Source organism: Humulus lupulus, chromosome 7 (assembly GCF_963169125.1).
Source record: "Humulus lupulus chromosome 7, drHumLupu1.1, whole genome shotgun sequence".
Classification (NCBI taxonomy): domain Eukaryota; kingdom Viridiplantae; phylum Streptophyta; class Magnoliopsida; order Rosales; family Cannabaceae; genus Humulus; species Humulus lupulus.
The window spans coordinates 94,535,320-94,547,649 of NC_084799.1; the positions used below are offsets into that span (position 1 = coordinate 94,535,320).

General features: G+C 42.5%; 1 protein-coding gene across 1 annotated transcript; it reads right to left on the reverse strand.

Annotated features, from left to right (window-relative positions):
* Positions 1–11,175: 11,175 nt before the first annotated feature.
* LOC133791982 (uncharacterized) lies at positions 11,176–11,910 on the reverse strand. The gene is made up of 2 exons (XM_062229892.1): positions 11,746–11,910; positions 11,176–11,511 (listed from the first exon to the last, which is right to left on the reverse strand). The coding sequence occupies exons 1-2, from the start codon at positions 11,908–11,910 to the stop codon at positions 11,176–11,178; spliced, it is 501 nt and encodes a 166-aa protein (XP_062085876.1).
* Between the last annotated feature and the right edge of the window lie 420 nt (positions 11,911–12,330).

The window sequence follows — 12,330 nt, forward strand, 5'->3', positions numbered from 1 at the left end:
CCCAAATGCGTTCTTCGAGGCCAAGCACATAGTCTCGAAAATCAAGACTTAAGGGAAGGTGAATAAAATCCTGTTGAGTCATAACATTGAGATGGGAGCTGGCAGTCTCCTAGCCCGACCTGCGTTGGAAGGGGAACGGAGTTGTGCCCCTTTCCAAGATGACTACACGGCCTGGAGCAATGAGCATGTGAAGGTTGGGGCCTTCCTTCCCTTATACCAGTATTTCGTAGACTTTTAAACTACATAAAATTGGCTCATTTCCAGCTCCCCCCAAATTCTTATAGACTTTTGGCAAGGCTGAAATATCTGTTCTTGAGGCACAAGTGGGAGGTCCCCTCTCCAACAGATATTTTGTTCTTTTTCTGTCTCAAAGCAAGCCCTGACCAGAGAGGGCGCGATGATGAATTTTACTACCTCATGCAATTTCCCAGCTCTGCCTCCTTCATCGATTTTCCCAGCCATCCAAATGACTATAAAGATTTATTCTTTAGGTCGAATGGCTTCAAGAATTGCGAACATCGATACTTCAACTGACCTCGTAAGTCTTCTATCCTTGCAAATTCAGTGCGTGAATTTATATTTATATATATTTTTAAACGTCCTGATTGAGTTTGTTTTTCATGCAGCCATATTTGCCAGAACAGAAAAATTTGTGACCCTTGGTGGCCAGTATGAGAAATTGTCCAGACTTCCCCCACGGGAAAAAGATTAACGCCAGGTCATGAATGACGCCACGATGTTGGCTTGTAAGCTAATCTGCGAGGATCATACATTGGCCTTGAGGACTCGAGCTCCCTTTCTGGTGATCCCCGAGCTTCCCTTCTCTCAAGAAAATTTGCCAACTGCTGAGGATACCGACGAGGAAGAGGCCGAGGTGCCTCTTATCCGGAAAAGACGGGCTCCCGAAGCTGATCAAAGACCTAATCATGATCGGGCTGCTTCTGGGGCAGCAACCAACCCCTTCGGCCAAAGTAACTGATGCCTTTTTAGGGAGTTAGACCGGGCTGCAACTAGCTTTAGGTTAATTCGTTTCAACCCCAACCAGCTAGTTAGTCACCACCCCACCGATCTGAACCTAAATATAACTCTCCTCCAATGCGTGGACCGTTTGGTGGTACGCTATGACCATAGCTATCCCAAAGGCACCATTTTTGTCGAAAATACACTGCACTTTAGATCATCTATCTTCGAAGAATATGGAACCAACCTTAGGGCTTGGCCCTCTCTGCTCCAAGGGGCATTTTCTCCTGGATTTAGGCAATATGTAGAAGAATCTAGCCCTGAGGAGGGACCTGAACTCCCTAGGATTTTAGAGATTGTACCCATAGATTCCCCCTCCTCTCTGTTACTCCCAGAGCCGGAGTTCATGCTTAGCCCGATTCATACACCCGAGCTGGTGATTATAGATTCCTCCCCCAGCCCGGAGGGTAGGATCTTTATATTCCCCATTTCCTTTTTCTTTTTATATCTTTGAGATGTTTCGTTTTATGAATTAGCTCTTTTGTTCTTTTCAGGCGAAGAGATGGAATCAAGAGGAGCCCCCGTCCTGAGGACTGCCTTTCAAGCTAAAAAGTCTGGCACAGGCCCTGTCGTGAAGAGGCCCAGGGTGGTGAAAAAGGCCACCCCTACAATGGGGAATACTTCAAAATCCTCTGCTAAGGGTAAGGACATGAGCTTAGCTGGGGAACCAGCTCTGATCACCTCTATCACCGTTGGGCAAGTTCCCCCTCCCCCACCTTAACTCGTGCCTCCTCCTCAAGTAATACAAGCCAATGCCCCCACCGTCCGAATACCAGTTGATCCGCAGGACCTGGAAAAGATCTCTGAAGCCTTTCGGGGTATCGTATATGAAACAACGACTCATATGGTGGGCCACGCCTATAAAGCCAGTGTGAGGGACCTAAGAACCATAGAAGAGCGCAGCCTGGAGAATGTCTTTGAGTCCGCCATAGGGATGAACCTCATCGTGAGTTCTTCTCCCATATTTGGTGATGAAATTTTTTTTACTGGTTTCTTCATCTTATATTTTTGACTTGTTTTGTTATTTGGTAGTTCGTCCTGGCCCAATACCGAAACATAACTCATGATAGGGCTAGAAATGAAGAGCTCCAAGCCGAGCTGGACACTGCCAAAGTTGCCTTGAATGTTGCTCAGGAAGGTGAGCAGGGCGCCAAAGCTGCCTTGACAGCTGCTCAGAAGAATGGGCATGTTGCTAAGGCTGCTCTCACCTCTTCCCAAGAAAGCGAGTAGGCCGCAAAGACCACACTATCCACCTCCCAAGCTTAGACCATAGAAGTGAATCATCGTGCTAAGCAGCTTCAAGTCGAGATTGGTGAGCTCAAAGCAAAACTACTCGAGGTCAAAGTTAAAGGCAAGGAGGAAAGGGCAGCGTCATCATCAGCCATGGAGGAGATGCTATACCATTGCTGGGTTTTCAACCAGAACAAGAACTTCTCTTTTATGGAGCCCAGGTTGTGGGATCCGTACCTTGCTAAATTCAAGGCTCGGTTCTTGCAAGAACCCTCGGAGACTGGTGAGGTGTCTGGAGTGGCAGAGGGAGATGGCGAGGAGGTCACTTCTGCGTGGCGAGCTGGCGGGGCCCAATGATTTTTTTATGATTTTCTTTATAATTCTCTAACATTCTTTTAGTCTTAAACAATTTCCTTCGGGCTTTGCTCGAGGTTATTTCTCCTCGATGTAATATATTTGTTTGTTTTATTTCAATATATATTTAACTTTTGATCCATTTGTCTTTCCTTTATTATCTTCTCGTGCTTATGAATCCTTAGACTCTTGTACATTTGAGATTTTAGGAATCGACTTTTAGATCGAGATAGATTTTATCGAACTTGGTTATATCCAAGTTTTTGTTTGCTTATTTGTATCATACCTGTTAAGAACCAAGCCTCGAACCTGGTTATATCCAGGGTTTTTAATGATTTAAACTTAGTTCGTGCTAGGTTTATTGATAACTCGAGCTTTAGAAAGCCCTTGAATAATCAATTTTCCCAAATTTCTAAGTTTTTGACCTAGTTATATCCAGAGTTTTAGATGATTTAAACTTAGTCCGTGCTAGGTTTATTGAAAACTCGAGCTTTAAAAAGCCCTTGAATAATCAATTTTTCCAAGATTCTAAGTTTTTAATCTTATCTGAGCAGGCTTAATTTTGCCAACCTCGGTTAAGTGCCCCCCAAGTAAGCAGAATGTATAAACTTTCTTGGTTGCTTTTACAAATATGAGAACACGAGCTTGCAATAATAAGACTAAAAAATGGTTATCTAACCATCCATCTATTATTTAATTTGAATGACTTTTCTAAATAAGCCTTACATTTACAGTGGCACTATTGATAATACTTTTTCAAGTGCAGAGCATTCCAGGTCCATGGGACTATTTCTCCATTCAGTCGAGCTATTTTGAAAGTTCCCTCGCAGACCTCTACAATTTGGTATGGTCATTCCCAGTTCGGGCCTAACACACCATCCTTAGGGTCTTTATTCGCCAAAAAGACCCTTCGGAGAACCAGATCGCCTAATCCCAATCTACAACCCTTGACTTTTGAATTGAAATAGCGAGTGATCTTTTGTTGATAATGGGCAAGCTACAATAGCGATTCCTCTCATTTTTCTTCGATCAGATCGAGAGATACATTAAGTAGTCCATTATTCTGTTATTGATCAAACGTCATTTTCCTGTGAGTAGTTACCATTGCTTCAATTGGAAGCATGGCCTCACTTCCAAAAGTTAGGGAAAAAAGAGTATGCCCCATGGAGGTCCTGTGAGAAGTTCGGTATGCCCAAAGTACTTGCGGGAGCTGTTCAGGCCATAGTCCTTTGGCTTCATCTAACCTCTTCTTCAGGCTTGCCTTAAGGGTTTTGTTTACAGCCTCAAACTACCCATTGGCTTGTGGGTATGCTACCGACGAGAAACTCTTCGTGATGCCATATTTTTCACAGAAGTCCGTGAAGAGATCACTGTCGAATTGTATCCCATTGTCTGACATGATTTTCTTAGGAAGTCCAAATCGACATATAATACTCTTCACCATGAATTCCAAGACTCTTTTTGATGTGATGGTTGCCAGAGGCTCGGCTTCTACCCACTTCATGAAGTAATCGATCACCACCACCGCATATCGAACTCCTCCCTTTCCCATAGGTAGGGAACCTATTAGATCGATTCCCCACGTTGCAAATGGCCACGGGGATGAAATCATCGTTTGCTCGATTGGAGCAGCTCAGGCAACTATGGAAAAACACTGGCATTTTCCGCACATCTGAACATACGAGATCGAGTCTTTTGTTAAAGTGGGCCAAAAATAGCCTTGTCTCAGTATCTTCAGTCCCAGGTTTTTCCCCCCAGCATGATCCCCACAAAAGCCTTCGTGTATTTCTTGTAAAATGGTTTTGGCTTCCTCGGATAGAACGCATCGCAGGAGAGGTAACAAATGACCACACCGATATAAGGTCCCATCTACTATTACGTACTACGGAGCTTGATAGAGTATTTTTCTCGCGTCTTTTCTGTCATCAGGTAATTTTCCAGTTGCGAGGTATTCCATTATAGGAGTCATCCAAGTCGGTCTTATGTCGATCATTCTGACTTCTACCATTTCTTCCGTCACACTCGAGCTCTCCAAGAACTCCACTGGCACTACATTTAACGTCTCAACCTCTTTTGTCGTAGCAAGTCGTGCCAAAGCATCAGCGTTAGAGTTTTGTTCATGGGGTATTTGTTCAACAGAGTTGTACTCAAATTCAGGCAATTCTCCCTTTACCTTAGCTAGGTAGGCTACCATCTTGGTACCTCGAGCTTGATACTTTCCCAATACTTTATTGACCACGAGTTGGGAATCACTATAACATTGGATGGCTTTCGCCTTGAGCTCTCTCGCCACCCTCAGCCCTGCCAATAAGGCCTCATATTCTGCTTCGTTGTTGGATGCCTCAAATCTGAATCTTAGAGATGTATGAAATTGATGCCCTTCTGGTGAGATTAATATGATCCCAGCTTCTGATCCGTTCTCGTTTAACGATCCATCAACAAAAATTTTCCATAATTCTTGCATCGGCTCCCTCAAGAGCTCTTCTTGAAAACTAGTGCATTCAACCATAAAGTCAGCAAGGGCCTAACTCTTGATTGGGGTATGTGGCATTTACAATATCTCGAACTGGCTAAGTTATATGGCCTATTTTAAGAGACGTTCCGACGTTTCAAGTTTTTGCAAAACCTGCCTTAAAGATTGGTCGGTTAAGACGTTGATTGAATGGGATTGGAAATATGGACAGAGCTTTCTGGAAGCCAATATCAGATAGAATGCCAGCTTCTCTATCAGTGGATATCGTGACTCGGCTCCCAGAAGTCTCTTGCTTACATAATATATTGGTTTCTGAGCACGGTCTTCTTCTCGAACTAACACGGCACTAACTGCATTCTCTATCACGGCCAAATAAAGGAACAAAGATTCTCCAGACGTAGGTTTAGATAATATTGGGGGCTCGGCCAGGTGCGTTTTTAGGTCATGGAATGCCTGTTTGCACTCCTTGGTCCACTCAAATTTCTTATTTCCTATGAGCAAGTTGTAGAATGGCAGACACTTATTAGTGGATTTTGAAATGAATAGATTCAAAGTCGCCACCCTTCCAGTTAGGCTTTGAACTTCTTTACGTGACCTGGGTGAGGGCATTTCAAACAATGACCTGATTTTCTCAGGATTCACCTCTATTCCCCTTGTGTTGACTATGAACCCCAAGAATTTTCCAGATGCCACTCCAAAGTACATTTTTGGGGATTCAGCTTCATGTCATACCTCCTTAATATTCCAAAACATTCTTCTAGATCGGGCACATGGTTATTGGCAGTTTTTTATTTGACAAGCATGTCATCGCATACACCTCCATATTTCTCTCGATCTAGCTAGCGAAATTTTGTTGGCCAAGCGTTGATATGTAGCCCGGGCATTCTTCACCCTAAAAGGCATAACTTTATAACAGTATACGTTATGTTCGGTCATAAAGCTAGTATGTTCCTGGTCCACAGGATTCATCGCCATCTGGTTATATCTAGAATACGCGTCCATGAAGGACATGAGCTCGTGACCTGACGTGGCATCTACCAACTGGTCAATCCTTGGCAGTGGGAAAAAAATCCTTGGGACAAGCTTTATTTAGAACGGAGAAGTTGATACAGTTCCTCCACTTCCCATTTGGCTTTGGGCCCAGCACGGGGTCGGCGACCCAAATCGGGTATCTTGCCTCCCGGATAAACCCTCATTTTAATAACCAAGCTACTTCTTCCTCAAGGGCTTCAGCTCGGACCATTCCTAAACGTCTCCATTTTTGGGATTTTGCAGGCACATTCTTGTCCAAATTTAAGGTGTACATGATTACACTTGGACTTATTCCCACCATATCTTCATGCGACCAAGCGAAGACGTCCAGGTTTTCCTGCAAGAAATCAACCAGCCCCCTCTTCCTTTTATCGTCAAGGTTCTTTCCAATATTTACGACTGTTGAAGCTTCTTTGAGGTCGATTTTTACTTCCTCAAGTTCTTTTATGGCTTGGAGCTCTGATCTGTCTTCGCCTACCCGTGGGCCAATGTCGTTGCATTGGGCGACCTCACTATCCTTTTTTTGCTGAGGTTCTTCCATCTCGTGAGTAACTTCTACTTCCTGGGACTCCTCACCTCCGTCATTTATGACCGTCGCTTGCTGCCTGGGTTATGATTTTCCCTTCATAGATATTCTATAGCATTCACTAGCAGTGAGCTGATCACCTCTGACGGTGCATATTCCCACAGTTGAGGGGAATTTCATTGCTAGGTGGCAGATAGAGGTTGTTGCTTCAAATGACATCAGTGCTAGTCGACCCAAAATCGCATTGTATGCAGCCAGAAAATCGATTACCACGAACTCGAGCAACTTGGAAACAGTTCGCGACTCTTCTCCCAATGTCACCACCAATCCGATCATCTCGATGGCTGCCGACCCTTCACCAGAAAACCCATACAGAGTCATCAAGGTGACCTTCAAATCAATTACGGATAACCCCATTTTTTCCAGGGTGGACCTGAAAAGTATATTCACAGAACTTCCGTTATCCAATAGAATTCTTCGGACCCTTTGGTTGATGAACTGAACGGTTACCACCAGCGGATCATTATGTGGGAATTGGACGTGGCTACCATCCTCTTCTGTGGAAATGATTGGTTGCTTTTCCAATCGCTGTTGTTTCGATAACCGTTGTTCCGGGATGAACTCCACCCCGTTATGGGACTTCAGTTCGTTAATGTACCTCTTTTAGGCCCCGCTGCTCGTGCCCGCCAAATGGGGTCCTCCCGAAATGGTTGTTATACTCCCCCTACTATCGGAGGAGGTTCGACTTGATTTGCTTGAGCTCCAGGTTGGCTAGTCGGAGCTTCTGGAACAGGTAGTAGGGTCTGACCAACGGGCTGACTCGGATTCACCCGATTTCGGGTGTAGTGGCCAAAGGTCCCGCCCTAATAAGGGTTTCAATCTCATCCTTCAACTGTCGGCAATCATCAGTGTTATGACCGATGTCGTTGTGGAACCGACAGAACTTTGAGGGATCCCTCTTCGCCCTTTGGTTCATCAATGGTTCTAGCTTCTTCCATGGAAGGCGACTAGAATTGGCTAGAAAAATGTGCTCACGTGTAACCGTTAGGTCAGTATATGTGGTGTAGATAGGCTTGAACTTCTTTGTAGGCTTTTTTTCCTTCGTCCCGCTCTAATGGGGTTCACCATTCCCTTTTCTTCTGTTATTCCCCCCTTGGTTATTCTGGGTAACGGTTTGGGCCGTAATTGCCGCATCCGTTGCCGCTCCAATGGGTTGGATAGGGGTCTGGCTGGTTCCTGCAACAGAAGCTCACGCCTCCTCGAGATTTATCCACTCTTGAGCCCGAGCTAAGAATTCATCTATGCTCTTAACTCCCTTTTTTGGAGTTTCTGCCATAGGTCGCCCCTAACGAAGATTCTCGTCCTCATTGCCATGAGTTTGGAGCTGTCATCAGCATCCCTAGCTCGTGCAGCAACATTGGAAAATCTACTCAGATATGCCTTCAACATTTCGCCAGGTTGCTGCTTTACATTGGCCAATGAATCAGCCTCAACTCGAGCTGCCTGTGAAGCTTGGAATGATTTTTTGAACTCGGAGGAAAACTTCTTCCACAAGCTTATGGAATGTTTCTTGTATTGCTTAAACCACTGCCTGGCTGGCCTGACCAGAGTTGCAGGGAACAAAATACACCTTAGGTCGAGCCCGACATTATGGGCCATCATCACGGTGTTGAACATTCCGAGGTGATCTGACAGATCTCCATCTCCATCTCCATCAAATTTCGACAAGTGTGGCATCCTGAAACCCACAGGATATATCACTACTGCAATATTTGGAGCAAAAGGCTCGAGCTCTTCGTCTGAGTCGGAATCATCTTTTTCCTTTCTGGACAAAAGTTTCTTCATTTGCTCTTCCATCAGAGCTAGTCTCTCAAGGGTTTGGTCCCTAATCTTTAGGTTAGCCGGGGGCTGTCCAACAGCTCCCATCCTATCATGCGCATTTGACATGTTACTGTCCCTCCAAGTTTGATCTTGGTTTTGTGGGGCATTCCCGTTATCGCGTACCATAGATGGACCTCCCTCTTATCGAGTATAGCTAAATATCTCCATCTCCAACTGGATACCTTCTCTGCGAGTTCAGACGAGGTCTCTGTGCTAAACTCAAATCATTCCTTAGGTCACTTTTGGACCTGCCGCTAGGATGGCTTTCGGTCCAGTAACTCCCATTTGGGAAGCTTACAGCTCGCGACTAGGGCCGAGTTCTTGGATTCTCGACACGTGTTCGTGGGGCGTAAGTATTGGCCGATGGGGGAGGATTTCTCCTACTATCTCCATGAGCTGGAATATCCCGTTGAGAACAAGGTAGTGTTGGATGTCTTATAGGTGACGGGGGATGACTTATTGTTGTGGCTATCCTCATTCCATCAAGACGGACTAAATGAGCCCACCTCCGTTCTACTCCAATGTCTCTAGTTCTTTGTGCCTGGTGATCCAATCGCGGCGTAGGAGGATTTGTTGGAGCATTTTGTCTTTGTGAGCCTATTCCTACCTCTCCTCGTGGATTTTCATGGGCATTCCTGGGGACCTGTAAAGAAGGCACCGAACTTGGGGTTGCAGTCCTAACTAAATGACTTACTTGCTAACGACCCCTATGATGGTTGCTAAGTCGAGCATTCTGGTAATCTTGCCTCGCAGGTACAAAACTTGGAGTGGAGGTTCTGACTGATCAACTCGATTTGGATCGATTATTCCTGTGGGACTTATGAGACCTACTTTGCCTCTTGCCAACATTAATGTCGGTTGCAAGAGGGGTTGACCAAGCCAAAACCTCCTCAATCTGCTTGTTTTCCCTAGCGAGATGGCTCCTCAATTGCATGTTCTCCATCTCAACAACAGTTAGGTAGTATGGGTTTGGGTTTGACAGTAATGACGCCGAACTCCCAGTGTCACCTTGATCCGCCGGTTGTTTTCCCGGATGTTGCTGAATCTCAGGGCCACAGCGATATGATGGGCTCCTGCCCACCAGCATGTTCTGTCTCGTTATCATGCATTGAGCGAGTGAGCACAATGATAGAAATCAACTGGGAATTTTGTGAAGCACTAATTTACTCTTAATGAAAGCACCAAACTGTTGACGCGGTTTTTTGTCAACAGTGTATTAAGAAATAATAAGGGCAGATTAGTGCTTAATGGTAAACCATAATGAAAATATCAAAAATTCACTCAAGAACACAGAACTTTTATGTGGTTCAGTGGTTAAAATCCACCTAGTCCACGAGTCACTTTTAATACTGTTTCTCTCACTATTTTGGCATAGTTTCGGTATTACAGAATAATTCCTCCTTTCTTGTCCAACATTCCCAGTATTTATAGGGGAATTCCATGGACAGGTTTGGGTAACCGCGTGATTCAATCACGCATTTACATAATGTCTATATTCAATACAAATAATTCTCATTTATATGGGGATATGATTTGATAATAGAATAAATATGTTCCTGCTATCTTGGATAATAAATATGATAATTTGGTCATAAATAAACGTATAAACATATCCCGAGTCTCTGGGGATCCCAGAATATGCATTATAGTTGAATCGTCATGAGCTGGATATCTCCTCCAAACTAGTGCTTCGATAGTTATCTGATTTCGAGCTCGCGATAAACTCAGGACGCCTAACACCATGTCTGATATTTATGAATCCTGAGTTGTCCACATGGATAATAAGTCGATATTCTACTTGGTTATTTTTCCGTGTATTTATCTGCCCGCTGCACCCAAGCTGAGTAAATGAACTTGTGCTAAAAATAGGATACAACAATATATATATGTACTGCACTTTTTAAAGTAATTGGGTTGTTTTATATGTTCTGTTTTGTCTATTTTTACTAAGTTTTTTCAGGAATGTTTAAATTGTAACCAGGTACCCAGCTTGGTCTTCATCTTTTATACCAATGGGTAACTGATTACTTTTGGTGCTTAATGTTTTTGTTTTTTTTATTTTTTGTGGAAATTGTTAGAGTAAAGTAACCAGTTTCTTATTTTTTTTATTTCACGTATAATATATATATATATTATATATATTCAACTTTTTAAAGCAACTGGGGTTGTTTATATATTTTCTTTTGTATATATTTCCTCAATTTTTCAGGAATGTTTTAATGGTAATCAGTTACCCAACTTGGTATTCATCTTATATATCAAGGGGTTTATTAATTACTTTGGTACCGATTACCCAAAATGTTGTGTTTAATTTTAAAAATGCATGTTTTTTGGTTGTTGGTGGCATAGATAGACAACAAGCAACAAAAAAACTCAACAATTTAGTCTAAAAGAAATTTATAAGTTTGTGTAATGAATCAATGAATTTGAATTTGAAACAAACTTATTAAAATACTCAATAACAATTGATGAATATGAAAGTCATTCCTTTAATGATTAAAGTTATGATAGGTTTGTTTTGCTATAAGATATGAAGCTATGTCTTTTGCTTTTTCTGCTTGTTTGGCTTCTTAATTGGAGGATTCTTGCAAGTCTTCCTATTATTTTTTGGTTGGTCATATTTCCCACAGGTTATTATTACTTTTGGTTCCCCTCCTGATCATATTATTTTCTCTCTTGGTCTTTTTACAGGGATTGCTGACTTTGGAGTCAGCAACACTATGTCCAAGTGTTCTGGGAGATTCCCTTCATCTTTATGGGACAAAGGATGAACATTTTCTTGATACAATGCTTTCAATGTTTCTGTTTTGTAGAAATTCACACAATAATCATACACTCCCAAGTTTCTCTTTGTAATTACAACTACTGCATGCCCACAAGACATTTCATCTTCATGAAACCTATTACAAGTACATGTTCTATTGTGTATATTTACTGTGAAATTGATCCTCTGTTCATCACGAACTTGGTATTCTATTGGGTTGAAAGGCAAGACCTAAAAATATTTTTGTCATGAATTAGAATCAAATAATAAACATTTTATGTAGAATTAACATTGAACGCAACTAGTTACCCCTCTATGTAACTTAATGGTTTTTGTTTTTGTTACGTAAGGTAAATGGTTACCATCCACGGGCATATTAAAGAATAGTAAGAATACGTTTAGATGCATACCTCATACTTCTTTTCTTTATTTTTTAATTTCATGCCTCAACTCATTTTCTATTACTGTAGAGACTTTTGTAAATGTTCCATTTGCATTATTTGAGTTGTTCCAAACCCACTTTTGAACAAAACTTCTAAGGCATTCAAACAAGATATCAATTGGGAGATTTCTGGCAGCTTTTAGTGCAGCGTTGAGTGATTCACGATGTTGGATGTCATTATGGTGCATCTTTTTATTGGCAAGTGTGATCTTGCCCAAGATTCATATTTGGCTTTCTCTAAATAGGGTCTAATGCATCTGTCAAGTCTTTCAAGGAATTTTGTAGCGTCCCAAATTTGCTAATAAGGCTTAGGGCCTTGATTAGCGTGCCTGGAGGGGAATAATTGATATATTGTATTAGTATGTGAATTTGATAAGTATGTGATTAGAAATGCATGTTTAGGTGAATTAAATATGCATGTGGGCCCCATTTGGTTGTTAGGGGCATATTTGTAATTTTAGCCTGCTGATGGCTTAAATGCAATATTTGTATATATTGTGATTGATACCACGTGTGAGTGGTGATATAATTGTGTTGCACGATCCGAGACGGTCCTAGAGAACGGTATAGATAGAAAGTCACAACGGGGTCAAATACCCGGCTCGGGA